Here is a 15773-nt window from a genome sequence, read left to right on the forward strand (position 1 = left end):
AAAATTAAAAAATATAGATGTAACAAAACTCACTAACAAACAGAAAAACAAAATAAAGAATTCCGAAAGTACAGTATGCATTGCGAAAGCTAGACAGAAAATACCAGCAATTTTATGCGCCTATAAGACCCAGTCAATGTAAAGAGGCGTTTACGCGCGTCTGGGGGTCTCGTGGCGCTGTAGATGCGAATTCGCCTCAATCGCGCATCTAGTTACAGGAGATTCTGAGTAAAACCCCCACCTTGCGCAGCTGTACCTGAGTGTCCCTGGGACATCAGTGCGGTCGGAGCGCGTCTTCTCAACAGCTGGACATATAGTAAATAAAAAACGCTCTGCTCCCAGAAAATGTTGATTGACTTGTTTTCCTGTCCAATAAATTTGTAATGGCCATAGCCTTTTCGCGCATTTCATTATGCCTGCCTAGTGCCGCCTAGCCTCAGTGTCGGTTACGTTCAATAAAAAAACACACATGGCCTGTTCTCAAGTCCATTTAAAGTTTCATTTTTATGAATAGTTGTTTGAAATGGATTGAATCATAATTTAAAATAATCTTGGAGATTTTTGAATTGCCTAAGTCATAAATGCAGCTGGGTTGAAGTCTGCAGTGATGTTTTTCTTTTGTTATGGCAGCCGTCCCCTCTGCATATATATTTTTGAGAATGTTTCACTCCTGTTGGTGTTTGTTATTCTGCACGAAACTTCATGCCAATAAATAAGAAATATTGCTTACTTGTGCGTTTCCAGTGTTCTCTTTACGTTCGTCCGTTATTTGATGTTGAAAAAGGAAACGTCTTTTTTTTTTTAGACATGGAAAATCGATTTTACAATCGATTCAGTGAACACTTATGTCTTAAAAATCGAAAATGATTTTTTCACAAAAGTGACAGCCCTAATATATATTTTTATATTACTTGTTTAACAAAACTTTAATTTGTTTAGTTTTCAGTAGCTTTGCTATGTGCATTTGTCTTTTCATTAGTTTTATTCTCCCGATCAGTGCATCACGCTCATTGCACACCTCAGTCTCCAGCTCAGAGTCGGCTTCTTCCTCCTCGTCTGGCTCCAGCTCCAGCTCAATCACACAGTCAGAGTCTTCCAGCTCTTCTGCACTCTGTGGACTGGACCTCGCTCCAGACCTTTTCAGATCCTCAGTGGACACTCTCGGGCTCCTCTTGACTGAATCAACATGATTGGTGGCTGTCCCAGATCTGCCAGACTGACCGCTTGAACTGACCTTCCCTGCTGTGCTTTTCCAAGGAGAAGCGAAGTACTTGTAAGTTGTTTTGAGGCAATGCACCAAATACTCAAACATCATCTGACTGTTCAACATCCGAGCCACGTTCCTCTGGACGGCGAACGGATCTGAGAGAGAAAACAAAAACAAAGATGAGTGTTGACCCGTTTCATATCTAGACGAAAAACAGAACTAGCGCACATACCTTCTATTGCAATCCTCTTTTTGGGCCAGTCTTTCAGATCACGCCACAGGTCACCGTTTGTGCGCACGCTAATGACTTTCTCAGGTATTTGAAATTCCAGTGAATAATACCTTAACAGCTGGATCCACAGCTTCCCTAGCAGCACAGAAGGACTGCGGCCTTTGAAAACCAGAGGACACTGTTGTAGAAAAGACAAATTACAACTCAACATTGTGTTCAAATTCTTTTTGGCCCGACCTCAAAGTTGTCTTCAACTCAAACGCTTTGACGCGGAATAAGAGGCTCACCTTTCCCTTCTTGACGGCTTTCTCTTGGGACGAGTCGCTTGAGGTTTGATCATACACCCAAAGCACATGTCCTTCTTCAACCCCAGTTAAGGAGAAACTCTTCAATTTACTCGGAGGCAAACCCTACAACAGAACACAACATCAGTCTCCGCATCTTACTATAGGCCTCTTCAAAAGAGTTAAACTACCTCACAATAAAAACCAGCACAATAAATATCGGGGAAAACATCAGTTTAAAGGGAGATTTCATCCAGCATTGAACATTTGCTGTTAAATAACTCAATGCTTGGGGCATCCAAGATGAACAGTAAAGAAGATTTTTATTTGGGGATTCAGAAAATGATTCAAAATGTGAAAATAAAAAAAGCATATCAGGCAACACAAAATGAATACTGCAGATGATACATAGAGCTCTTATGAAGTGAAAAAATTGTGCATGAAACTATGCTATTATATTATTTAAGCACCCAATAATGATGTGAAACATGGCTGTTTTGCACGTCTACAGCATATAAAGTGAATAAACTAGTCTTTATCAACAATGAGACACCATAAAAACGTTGATTTCACCCCTTCATTCAAGCTCTGGATCACAGGTAGTGATGCTGTAAATAATGTGCAGGATGCTTTTCTGACTCTCAAAGTGAGTTGCTGATGACTTGCATTTTACGAATCCCCAAGGACCACTTTTTTTTAGCGAATCTTCGATGCCTGAGGATGAGCGAATTATCATTTCGTGTTTGTGTTGAACAATCCCTTCAATTTTGCCTCTCTTTGGTGTAAATCCCATATTGTTGTTTATGACAAGACTCTCTGAAATACTTGCATGTGATTGGTCAACTGGAGTATTCTGTTAATGATTGTACAGATCACTAAACCATTTAATTTCAACTTCAGATGTAAATTTCTCATATTCATTCACTGATTCGGTGAGTAGATGTGTAGAAAGTGTGTTAATTAATGCATTAGCATCTTGGTCCTAATCACCGTGTCATGATTTTGTGCACCTGACTGGACATTATCTCATGTAACCTCTTCATAAGGCTCTAGATACAATAATCAGGCATTGGTCCTATAAACTTATATCAAATGTTGCATTAATGTTGAATCACACACACACCACAGATTCGAGGTATGACGGTAAGACGGGCTCTTTGCACCGCTGCAGGAAGCTGATGACCATGAGGGCGAAGCAGTAGGACGGAAGTCCACCTTCTTCCATCTGGTCCACACAACAGATCTAATTCACACAAACACAAACACAAACACATTTCACGAATGTTAAGAATTAAAGGAACCCTTAAGAGACAAATACTATTTTTTTTACCAAACATACTTCCATCTGAATTAAGTAGCACATCGGTCTCACCTTAGCCCAGTATCTAAAGCACACGACCAGCGGGACGAGTTGTGGCTCCAGATTGGCCAGCTCAGCCAGATACGCTGTTGTCAAGCATGCACTTTCATTGCCTGCGCTGACTTTGCAGATCAGACCACTTTGGAGATAAAACATTTCTGTTCACCAAAGATGCATTTAATCAAAAATACAGTAAAAACTGTTTATAGTTAAAGTTTAAAATAACTGTTTTCTATGTAAATATATTGTAAAATATAATTTATCTCTGTGATGTGCAGCTGTATTTTCAGCATTATCCCTCCAGTCTTCAGTGTCACATGATCTTCAGAAATCAGAATAATATCATGATTTACTGCTCAAGAAACATTTCTGATTATTATAATGTTGAAAACAGTTGAGTAGAATTTCTTCAGGTTTCTTTGATAGAAAATAGAAAGTTCAGAGGAACAGCATTTATGATGATTGGTTTCTGAAGAATGATGATTTCTGAAGATCATGTGACACTGAAGACTGCTGTAATGATGCTGAAAATACAGCTGCGCATCACAGAAATAAATTACATTTAGTCATTTAGCAGACGCTTTTATCCAAAGCGACTTACAAGTGAGGACAATGGAAGCAATCAAAAACAACAAAAAGAGCAATGATATGTAAGTGCCATAACAAGTCTCAGTTAGGTTAACACAGTACACCTAGCATGGGCTTTTAAATAATAAAATAAATAAAAAGAAACCAGATAGAATAGAAAAAGAATAGAGAAACTAGTGTTATAGGTATTTTTTTATAATTGTATAATAAATGAAAATAAAATAGAATACAAAAAGCTTAGAAAGGTAGTTAGATTTTTTTAAGAATAGAATTAGAGTAGAGAGTGTTAAAGTTAGAGGGTCAAATAAAGATGGAAGAGATGTGTTTTAAGCCGATTCTTGAAGATGGCTGTTGAATCCGGATTAATTGTAAAGGTTTGATAGAATTGGCTGGAAGACCTGCCAACAGGGCATTGCAATAGTCCAGCCTGGACAGAACAAGAGCTTGAACAAGGAGTTGTGCAGCATGATCCGAACGAAAGGGCTTGATCTTCTTGATGTTGAATAAAGCAAATCTGCAGGATCGGACAGTTTTAGCAATGTGGTCTGAGGAAGTCAGCTGATCATCAATCATAACTCCAAGGCTTCTAGCTGTTTTTGAAGGAGTGATGGTTGATGTGCCTAACTTGATGGTGAAATTGTGATGAAACGATGGGTTTGCTGGAATCACAAGCATTTCTGTCTTGGCAAGGTTGAGTTGAAGGTGATGGTCCATCATCCAGGAAGAAATGTCTGTTAGACAAGCTGAGATGCGAATAGCTACCGTCGGATCATCAGGATGGAATGAGAGGTAGAGTTGAGTGTCATCAGCATAGCAGTGGTATGAAAAGCCATGTTTCTGAATGACAGAACCTAATGATGCCATGTAGACAGAGAAGAGAAGTGGTCCAAGAACCGAGCCCTGAGGCACCCCAGTAGTTAGATGTTGTGACTTGGACACCTCACCTTTCCAAGATACTTTGAAGGACCTATCTGATAGGTAAGACTCAAACCACTGAAGTGTGGTTCCTGAGATGCCCTTTGCCAGTAGGGTTGATAGGAGGATCTGGTGGTTAACCATGTCAAAAGCAGCGGACAGATCAAGCAGGTTAAAATTACAAAGTAATTGTTTTGTAATTGTTAAAATGACAGTTTACTATATATTCACATAGAAAACATAAATATAGAAAATATTTCATAATATTAAAGCTTTTGCTGTATCTTGAATCAAATAAATGCAGGCTTGTTGTGCAGAAGAGATGACTTAAAAAATTTTTTTTTTTTAAAAACATTAAAATAAAATTTAATGCATGCTTGCTGAATGAAAGAATTAATTTCTTTATATATATAAAAATACCTTACCGACCCCCATTTAAATGGCAAAGCATACACACATTTAGAAGCAGGAAACTTATACACTTTGCAAAGGAACAATAAGCAAGGAAACACAGACCTTGATTTCTCTTTGCACACAACTACAGGCATCCTCCGATGGAAGTCTCCCTCCACACTGACAAAAAGAGCTGTGAAAATGAAAATAAAACAGTCCTTTTATTCTGGATTGGTGGTGCTTTATTGTAAATGCTTATAAAGTATGCTAAAAAAGTATAAAAGTATGATATTACAATCAGCATAGGAACTCTACTCTATAGCCCGCTCTTCTTTCACCACAGCCAATAAAAACACTGAGGAGTCAATGTTACAATCCACTTTCACTGCTTTTCAACTCACCACTTTGAGAGAGATGCTCTTGAGCCACAAGCAGAACATCAGGATGCTGCAGCTGATGAGAGATGACAGTTTTCTTTATTGCAAAACACTTAATGAACAAACTTCACAGCTGTGCATTTTTGTAAAACAAGTGACCAAACATTCTCAAAAACTGGACAACACTTGGTGTCTGATGAAAGGAATCTGATAAAAGGCTATCAACTACATACGCCATAGCTCATGTGTTTGCTATCAAAGTATAAACTGAGACATCGTGTCCAAATGTCAGTGATAATTCACCATTTATCAAGGGTTTGAGCCAATAGTGTCTCACCTTCTGAGAGGCATAGCCTTCATAACTGATTTATTACTTTGTGATGCCTATAAAGACCGAAAAGACTAAAGTTCACTTAATGCTGGGTGCATGAAATATAGTTAAACAAGTAGTTTAAAATAAAGAAACTGATGAAATACAAATGACTCATTTAAATGTTTATATAAAGCCAAAATGTGACCCTGGAGCACAAAACCTTAAGTCTCTGGGTGTGTAGCAATAGCCAACAATACTATGTGTGGGACAAAATTGTAGATTTTTATTTTATGCCAAAAATCATTAGGATATTAAGTAAAGATCATGTTCCATGAAAATATTTTGTAAATTTCCTACTGTAAATATATTAAAAGTAATATGCATTGCTTAGATCTTTATTTGCACAACTTTTTTTCAATATTTAGATTTTTTTGTACCCTCAGATTCCAGATAGTTGTATCTCAGACAAATATTGTCAGATCCTAACAAACCATACGTCAATGGAAAGATTATTTATTCAGCTTTCAGATAAATCTCAATTGACCCTTATGACTAGTTTTGTGGTCCAGGGTCACAAATAAGACATGTTAATGATAGTATATTTCCGATAGGCACTTTCTACTCACATGGGATGGAAACTTCACATCAATGTTTACATCAGAGTCTCTGAAGCCAAATTGTGTGCAGGAAGATCCGTATAACCTAAACTGGCAATCTGCAGGGGAAACACATGCATTGAGGACGAAGGACTCAACGAGCACCGAGTTTACCGCTGTGCTGTCACACACCTGGAAGAACAGGACGAAGGACTCCTTCAACGAGAGCGAGGATGTTTCGCCGTTGTTTCAGATCCTGAGCGTTTAGACCGAACTCAGCGGCCACACTTCCCAGAGTCGAGCTGAGCGAGAGACACTGGGCTCTTCCAGGAGGAGGGATGTTCAACAGCAGCGTCAGCTTCTGCAGCTCCTGAGAAGAAGACGAGACGCTCTTCAAACACAGGAACAGGTGTTTGAGTCTAACCACTTCATCACGACTCCTCACCTTGGCTTTCTTCCTGTGGGCTCTTTCTCGAATGTGACCGAGCGCGGGTGACACGTCATCACAGTACACCTTACACTTATCACATCTGAACTTCAGGCTGACGCTCGACTGATGAAAACACACAGACACATACAAAAACCCCAAACCAGATTATGTGATGAAATATGATCAATGCACACCACGTTTCAGAAGCTGGGATTCATCATTTTATTCAGCAAGGATTCATAAAGGGTGATTTATTCCTGTAACTGGTCGGTCTGTAACTCACAAACCTCTTTGAGGTCACAGTCACTGCCTTCTGCTTCCGAGCACAGCTGTAAAACGTCCCGTCTAGTGAGACATCTCTCAATCCGGACCACCCTGCTCTTCTCCCTCCAGCTCTGCACGCTCCCTGATAGAGACAGATGAGATGGAGACAGATATTAGTTCTGTTTTAACCCCACTGTTTCATTAGGAGACAGTGTGTTTTACCAAGCCTGTCGTGTTTGGGTCCATCCCGCGGTTGTTCTCTCCAGTTCCTGCGGTCAGCCGGTGAGCCCCTCTGGATCCGGTCCTTGTGAGAAGGACTCGGTCCGAACCCTCGTCCCTCAGGAGAGCTGCACGACAGCGAGGCTCTGGCTCTTTCTGAGGTTCGACCGTGAGCACGCTTCGCTTTAGGACTGTAACCACGCTCACCGTCCCGTCCTAGAGGACTCCTCCAGCTCTCAGCTTCATCTGCTTCCTTCGGTCTCCTGTAACGCGGAGTAAACTTTCTGTTTCCCCAATCAGCCATCCTGGACCTGGAGCCAAGATCAATATGGGATTCACAAAAACAATACGGTGATCACATCTGCCGAACGAAACCAGATACCAACCAGAGGTTGATTCCTAAAACAGTGTCTGTTCTGCTCTATACCATGTCACACTTCATAACAACAGAATACGATGGGTTTCATAGCAGTTTTGCTTTTGACAGCCCTTTAAGAATTAATAAGGTTTGGAATTATGAAAAGCTGAAGAGACGTGATTCCTGTCTTCTTCTGAGCCAAATTACAACTAAATTCTCAAACGATTTCCAGGTGTATGAATGATTCTGATGACATTTTGTGCCTATAATCCATAAGGGTTGAAGTCTCTAGAAGTGTTTTGGAGATGTTCTTCTGGGTTTATATGACTGCTGTCACATACAAATCTCACTGGATTATTACAATATTACAATACATGGTAAAACGAATGTTTGGACATGTAAACTGATGATTCTTACTGACACGCTACAGCAAAACATAGAAATAACTGGCTTAAAACCTTTTTTAGGCCATTATAAATACAAATGGCCTAAAACGTTATATATATATATATATATATATATATATATATATATATATATATATATATATATTAGTCCCAACGAATAGCTGGAATTCCCACTTAGCACCTTTATGAGAGACATGTCTCTCCGTGTGTGTTGTGAAGTCATCAAGCACTAGAGTTACTGTGTGACTGCAGCTTCCGGTGGACAAAGAGCAGCTCGCAACAGGCGGAAGTCAAACTAACATCAGCAACAACACGACAGGCCCAACTCACCCGATCTAATATCGCTCTTGATTTATAGATGCGAGCACGACATGCCGAGAGTTTCAGCGTGAGGAGCCCGAACATGAACCAGCCTGATTCTGAGCCTAACTCACTTCCGCCGGCGGCGCTTCTGTCACATCATCGCACGAGCTCAACTGTCTGAAATATTAACCATTCGGCTTTTAATGAAGCCTAAATGAAGTGCAAGTTTAATATTTGACTTCTCAAGTGACAAACCTGACAGTTAATACTGAAATAGCTGATTATTTCTTATACGATGTGTAGCTGTTTACACACCTTGCACTTCCGGGTCACACGTGACGTCAAAATAAACCGTCTTCTCGCGATTTAAAGCGGCAGTGCTTGAATTCTCTTAATATTAAACCTCGTCTCTTTAATCTCCAAAATCAATTAATTTTCAATCTGAGGGTCCTCTTGACAGGATTGTATTTCGCTGAAACGTGCTGCATCATTACAGATCCATGGTTGCCAGATCTGCGTGGCTAAACTAAGCCAGTGACCAATTAAACTAAAATCAAAGACAACCCTCTCAAACATAAAATATATATTTTATTCAGTTATCCAACATTTTAAAGTAAAACACTTGTTGGAAACTGTTTCGTTATGTTTTCAATAAATGCTAAAGAGAAAATGGTAATACTACACTCCAAAAAAAAAAAAAAAAAAAAAGAACAAATACTCTCATATGTCGACATACTTGTATTAATATCCATAATGCATGTTTATTTTATCTTCAAAAAATATCAGCTGTTTACAGGAATAAGCACTGCAGTGTTTGTAGTACATTTTAGTAGTGTTTTCTTTTTTTAGTATTCAGCTACTAACACATTTACATTAGTAAAACATTTTGCAGTACAATTGAAATACAATTTTACAAGCATTAAGGCACACCAGAATTCAAATAAAAGGGTCAGTTAAATAAAAATACATGAATGTTAGGCAGCAATGACAACCATTTGCTATTGAAATTGAATAGAATTAGAGTTTTGTTACATTAAGTTACACTAGCTACAAGAAATGCAGCCAATCTGTTAGTGTCACGCAGTTTAAAGGTGCTCTCAGTCAAGCAACACTTTTTCAATGCAAGTATAAACTACTGGGCTTTTGAGCTAATGGTGATTCTTGAGGAATTCTTCCATGTATGTGGCAAGAGCCTTCACATCTTCAACAGTCACTGCATTGTACAGAGACGCTCGGATGCCCCCAACTGACCTGAAATAGTCAAACAATCATGAGCTGCTCTTTTAATCTTTTTTTTAGGACGCACTGAAATGACAGAGCAAGCATGTGGTTACTAAAACATAACCGTATATTCATTTTGACTAGATTTTTTTTTCTGATGCATTTGTTCTCAACTGATTAGATATACCTTACAAGTCAAAAACGGTCAAAATTATTAACATCAAAACATTTTACATTCTGAACGCTCCTAATCCTGTTTGCAGTTAAAAATCAAGACAGAATCGTATTCAAATTTGAAAAGTCATTCTATATACACATTTCTAAATGAACATGAATAAGACAAAATCACATTTTATCACTGAAATGTATCCACTGAAAATGACAATATGTTGAAAATGCATATAGCATGAGACCAGCCATGATGTAGATGAGTTTGTTTCTTCATCAGATTTGGAGAAATCTAGCATTGCATCAGTGGCTCATCAATGGATGCTCTGCAGTGAATGGGTGCCGTCAGAATGAGAGTCTAAACAGCTGATAAAAACATCACAATAATCCACATCACTCCAGTCCATCAGTTAACACCTGGAGAAGACAAACGCTAAAACAACTCAAACATTAAGATGTTTTTAGTGCTGTGGATTTTTGTGATGTTTTTAATCAGCTGTTTGGACTCTCATTCTGACGGCACCCATTCATTTCAGACAATCCATTGGTGAGACACTGATGCAATGCTAGATTAGATGAATTACAAAAACAGACGTAACGTTTTCCCAATGTTCATACAACACCTGTGTCCTTTAAGTGAGATCATGCCAAGTTTCGAAGCACCATCCAGGAATTTCTTCTCAAGACTTTCATCTCCTTCCTTGTTTCCGATGCGGAATGGAACGTTCATGCGGCTTCGACACGCCTCGTCGACCGGACATCTGCGAGAGATCGGACAGAGCGGGAAAAATGGGGCGAGAGGTCATTGTGACGAACACTAAAGTCTGATGAGAGTACTGCAAATACTGCATTAGTCAATTACTTTTTTTAATTTGACAAATCCATTTTTAAATATATATGAACTATTAAATATTGATTAAAAATTAAAGTTGAATGTTTAAGATTGTACATTAGAAATAACCAGATCGTATTTTATCTATAATGGTGATCCGGGTGTTTGTTAGAAATGCTAGGATGTGATTAGGACAGATGATGAGGGAATCACTGACGAGTAGAATCCATCGGAGTGGTTGATGATGTCATAGATGAGGTCGGACTTCTGTTTGTTTATTCGTTCCATGGCATCCGCCCCTCCGCTGTTCTTGATCCACTCCAGAACCAAAGCCATGATGTAAATACTGCAGCAAGAACAAATCATAGTTACAAACGGCTGATATCCTGAGCAGATGTTGAGGTTCAAAAGAAAAACAGGTGAAAAAAAAATAGAGACAATGAGAAAAATAAAAACTATTTTTGACTGCTGCTTGTTTGGTAAGCTTTTATATAGCTATCTAGAATTAGCAAGCTGATAATTATGTATGCAACTTAATTGAAGTCTAGAGACACAGTATGATGAAGAAAGAACAGCCGTACCTGAAGCATGGAGGAGTGTTGTAGAGGGAGTTATTGCCAGCCTGCACCTGATAGTCCAGTATAATAGGACACTCTTTCAGGGCTTTGCCCATCAAATCCTCTCTGACGATGACAACGGTCACACCGGCACAGCCCACATTCTTCTGCGCGCCGGCAAATATCAGACCGAACTGTAGGAAAGGATAGAGACTTGCAGCATCAACAAAAACTACTGGGAAGAGCTTTTATGGCAACGACAATGAACCTGAAGGAGGATCACCAACCTTCGACACATCTACCGGCCTGGAGAGGAAGTTGGATGACATGTCACTGACCAGAACCACTCCTTTAGTGTCGGGGATGAAGTTAAACTCAACGCCGTGCACCGTCTCATTACAGCAGTAGTAGACGTAAGAGGCTGAAGGATTCAGCGACCAAGTGCTACTGTCTGGTATTTCTGTGAAAACAAAGTCTGCTTCATCACTACAAGTCATGTGAGCACCAAAGCTGTGCAGCCCCTTCTGTGTGTGTGCTTCATTTTTATGTAATGTGTGCTGATTTTAAGTATACGTTGTCGTAGGTTATTTTTAAACGGTACTTGCTGATAATATAATTTGAAGGAAATTAAACGCCACTTACATGCACTTAAGTATACTTTTAAAAAGTGGACTGTAGTGTAAAATTAAAAGCTTTAAAGTACATTTTAATTTTTTTTGTTTTAATAATCTTCCGTCATGCTGTAAATGCATTTATTTTAATGTGTTGACTAACATACTAAAAAGTTAACATTTTAAATATACTAGATTGCAACTTTATTATTACAAGATGTGCAATTACGAGCATAAGTTGCAATAGAAAGGACATCAAAGTACATTTTAGTTTACCATAAATGCTTGTCAGTATATGCAGCAATTCTCTTTATATTTAATATTTTAAAGATATTAAAAGCAATTCTGAAATTCTGAAGTGGGTCAAAAACACTGTAAAGTTCAGCAAATTGCATTTAATATAAATTTAAACCGTAATATATGTATATGCATAAGTATAAATGTAATTGCAATTAACAAGCATTTAAGTGCCTGAAAGCATTACATTCAATTCACACTTAAGTATATTGGTTTCATACTAAGCACTCTTTTTAAAACGTTTTAAAATGTTTGTTTTGTTTTGTTTTTTACAAGGGACACACCAATTATTTTTGTGAAGAATGTAAAATATACAGGATAGACGAAACAGATTTCAGAAGACTGTGCAAATAGTGTTTTTATAAAGATCTTCGATTCACAAATATATAGCTGTGATTACTCACTGGTGTAGCGATCCAGTTTCGGATGAATCACGTTCACTTTTCCATACTTCTCGGCCTCTTTGGCTGCCTTTGCAGACCACGTCCCCGTGACCAGATAATCGGCACACCTGTCCTCCTTCAGACCAATCAGATTGAGAGGAATCCCGCTGAACTGTCCCGAGCCTCCGCCTTGCAGGAACAGGATCTTATAGTTCTCAGGTACATTCCTGTTCAAATCAAAACACAGATTCTACATTTGTTACTGAATATGAACCAAGACATTAATCTCCGATCCAGGGACAGATGGAAACACTCACAGGAGTTCACGGAGGAGGTTTTCAGTAGTGTTGATGATCTTGGAGAAATCAGATGATCTGTGGCTCATCTCTGTTTGCAAAAGAGAAGTAAACACCTCAAGAACATGGCATTACACATAGAAACGTGTATATATAACAAATGCAGCTCCTTACCAAGAATGCTTATCCCAGCGCCACTGTAATCCAGCAGCTCCTTCTGTGCTTGGAGTAAAACCTAAGAATAGAATAATATCCATTCAATAACTAATAATACTTTCATTAACTTAATTCAGTTTTAATTTTTTTTTTTTATCCAAAACAGGTTTGGCTTTGTCTGTACGACCTTAAACAGAAGCTCTTTAGAACTGGCTTTTAAAGGAATAGTTGTGAGATTATAATAATGTGAGAAGTCCACTGATGGACTTTTTCACCGAAGCGTTATGGACTCATATTTTGTCCAGAAGTGACAGTTTAAAAGTTAAAACATCTCAATAATGCATCTCATCCTCATTTAATGTGTAGATGCTTGTATTTCTTCTTCTGGAGAAATGTAGCATTGCATCAGTGTCTCATCAATGGATGCTCTACAGTGAATGGGTGCCGTCAGAATGAGAGTCCAAACAGCTGATAAAAACATTACAATAATCCACAGCACTCCAGTCCATCAGTTCACATGCGGAGAAGACAAAAACTGCGTGTTTTTAAACAAATCCATTATTAAGATGCTTAAACTGCAGTGCATAATCTATAATAACACTTCCTTGTATTTTGGCAATGGTTTGAAGTAAAAACATCTTAATGATGGATCTGCATCTTGTCTTCTCCAGATGTTTTAACTGATGGACTGGAGTGCTGTGGATTATGGTGATGTTTTTATCAGCTGTTTGGACTCGTTCTGACGGCACCCATTCACTAAAGAGCATGCATTGATGAGACACTGATGCAATGCTACATCTTGGTTGTACTGAGGGCAATTTAATGTTCAGCAATCTTACACTTTTTGGATGAACTTATTCTTTAAATGACAGTCCTTCTATTATCCGCACAACCTCAGTGAAAGATAAAAGGATGGAAATGCTGAACACGACTTGGGCCATGTTCAGCCAATCGGCCATGATGCAGTAACAATCGTTTTCAACAGGACACAACAGCCAGCACTGGAGAGACAACTAAAACCCTGAATTACTGAGGTAAACCACCAACAACACAGAATTAGCGAGTTACCTAATGAGAGATGGCATGCTTCTAATAATGTGTATTTTTCACAACAAATCAAAACATGTCCAGGCTAAATCTGTAAGCTTTCACGCCTTTCGCTGGCATTTAAATGTGCTCTGACCCGATCTGAATGCGTGAAGTGTATTTTTGATGTTAAATAGAGTTTAGTCTGGATCTAGAGCCTGATTGCGGCTGACGCAACATTGCACATCTAGAGCAGCTAAACGCACGCGTTTATTTCACGCAATATATTTTCGCACGCGCAGTGGTTTGTAACGTTACGTTAACTGATAATGACGTAATCGAAAGTATACTGATATATGATCGCGCTGCCTTATTTACGCTTCTCTAAGACGCGTAAACAGATATCTTATAAAAAATATAATCAATGTTTAGTGTGAAATAATGAATAATCCTAAATAACCTATTTTTATTTTTAGGGATGTACTAACTCACCGGCTGTGGAAGTTTAGCTGGTCCCGCTCCGAAATTAATGGTCTGTTTGTTCTCCATGTTTTGAAATGAAAATCTCGAGGATGGCCGTGGAATATAAAACTTCCCGAGACTCTTCCACTTGACCTGCTTCTCTCTGTGAGTGATTAGGACTGGCACTATTATTCTCTTTACACATGATTGCACCTAATGTGCAAGTTTCCTGCTTGTTCTCATTGGCTTATGGATTTTCCGGAATGTCCGCTCGCGGTTGTTTGATTGGATGGTTTGTTTGTGACGTTGCTGTGATTGACACGTGCGTTTGAGTGCATTTAATATTCATGAGCTTCATCGCCACAGCGCTTTGAACTAGTCTCTCTGACCTTATTGACTTTCATTGTACATTTAAAACATTTGTTCACTAAGGCCTTTCCTTCAGGATTTTATTTCTATATTTGTGTTGTTTTTTATTTCACTTTGATTTTATTGTTTTTTTACTAACATTTTCCCTATTCATACCTACATTTAGATGTATTTTGTAACTACATGGAGGACCAATCACGCAGAATGAAAGACTAAATGTTTAATTAAATTTCTATAAATATTTTTATTCTTTAATTTATTTTGTATTTATTTTAAGCTTATTTATTTAATTCTACATTTATTTGTTGTTGTTATATGTATTTAATCCCACTAGTATTTATTTCCATATTTATTTATTCATTTATTTTCACATTTTCAATTATTTATTTTATTTATATTTCTGTCTGTCGTGTATATGTATATTTATTTTCCTATTTATATTCATTTATTAATTCATTCATGTCTTAGGGATATCTGCAGGTTTGGTGCTCCATGTGTAAACACTGTTGCTATATAAATAATATCCTGCAATGAAATCAGTTCGAGAGAGCCTTATGTTATAATATTGGATTGTTTCAGAAGGTGGCAGTATTTTGCTGAGAATTAGCGCAGGGATCCATCTGTACAAATCTGTTTGAAATCAACCAGCCCAAAATATCAACACCTTATACATATTAAAATATTTCATACAGCATTTAATGTGGAAAGACTATGTACACACATGCATATAAAATACTATTCATTAAAAACTCATTCCGTCATGGGATAAATGAGAGTCAAACTAAAATGGGAAAACAGTGCAACGTGTCATTTTTGACACTATACAAATATAATTGTAACAGGATTCCCTCTTTTAACCAATTAACTTTTTAACATGACTTTTCCAGCTGTTTGTAATTACTGAACAAGGACTTTCTGCACTCCAGTTTCTAGTCAAAAACATATTTGAAAACAAAGCATAACTGGAAAAAATTACCAACAATAGAAATGTCCCAGGACATTGCAAAGGGATAGTTCAGCCAAATATGAAAACACCATCCTCATTTTCCTCACCCTGGAGTCTTTTATTCACCTTTGAAACTTCGATGAAGATCATGATTTTAATGAAACCTGAGAGATTTCTGTCCTTCCACTGAAAGGTCACACAAC

General features: G+C 38.1%; 2 protein-coding genes across 5 annotated transcripts in view; both read right to left on the bottom strand.

Moving 5' to 3' along the window:
• The window catches only part of LOC132132512 (terminal uridylyltransferase 7-like), a 29421-nt gene extending 20824 nt beyond the window's left edge, over positions 1-8597 (bottom strand). Inside the window, exons 1-14 of one of the 4 annotated variants that reach the window (XM_059544916.1) lie at positions 8562-8597; positions 8274-8423; positions 7182-7539; positions 6983-7101; positions 6711-6818; positions 6458-6635; positions 6296-6384; positions 5381-5432; positions 5103-5172; positions 3096-3222; positions 2847-2966; positions 1727-1849; positions 1440-1617; positions 1006-1362 (exon numbers count right to left, since the gene is read on the bottom strand). In XM_059544916.1, coding sequence (XP_059400899.1) covers positions 1006-1362; positions 1440-1617; positions 1727-1849; positions 2847-2966; positions 3096-3222; positions 5103-5172; positions 5381-5432; positions 6296-6384; positions 6458-6635; positions 6711-6818; positions 6983-7101; positions 7182-7482 — 1822 coding nt within the window. In that variant the 5' untranslated portion in view covers positions 7483-7539; positions 8274-8423; positions 8562-8597. Of the gene's footprint in view, positions 1-1005; positions 1363-1439; positions 1618-1726; positions 1850-2846; positions 2967-3095; positions 3223-5102; positions 5173-5380; positions 5433-6295; positions 6385-6457; positions 6636-6710; positions 6819-6982; positions 7102-7181; positions 7540-8273 lie in introns of all 4 variants that reach the window. The other 3 variants (XM_059544923.1, XM_059544932.1, XM_059544937.1) reach the window with 3 other exon arrangements.
• A 385-nt stretch (positions 8598-8982) lies between these two features.
• LOC132132535 (phosphoserine aminotransferase-like) lies at positions 8983-14448 on the bottom strand. The gene is made up of 9 exons (XM_059544948.1): positions 14286-14448; positions 12786-12846; positions 12633-12702; positions 12337-12542; positions 11312-11484; positions 11049-11218; positions 10685-10813; positions 10259-10396; positions 8983-9497 (listed from the first exon to the last, which is right to left on the bottom strand). The coding sequence occupies exons 1-9, from the start codon at positions 14340-14342 to the stop codon at positions 9395-9397; spliced, it is 1107 nt and encodes a 368-aa protein (XP_059400931.1). The 5' UTR covers positions 14343-14448; the 3' UTR covers positions 8983-9394.
• Positions 14449-15773: the final 1325 nt, after the last annotated feature.

Source organism: Carassius carassius, chromosome 4, assembly GCF_963082965.1.
Source record: "Carassius carassius chromosome 4, fCarCar2.1, whole genome shotgun sequence".
NCBI classification, from domain to species: domain Eukaryota; kingdom Metazoa; phylum Chordata; class Actinopteri; order Cypriniformes; family Cyprinidae; genus Carassius; species Carassius carassius.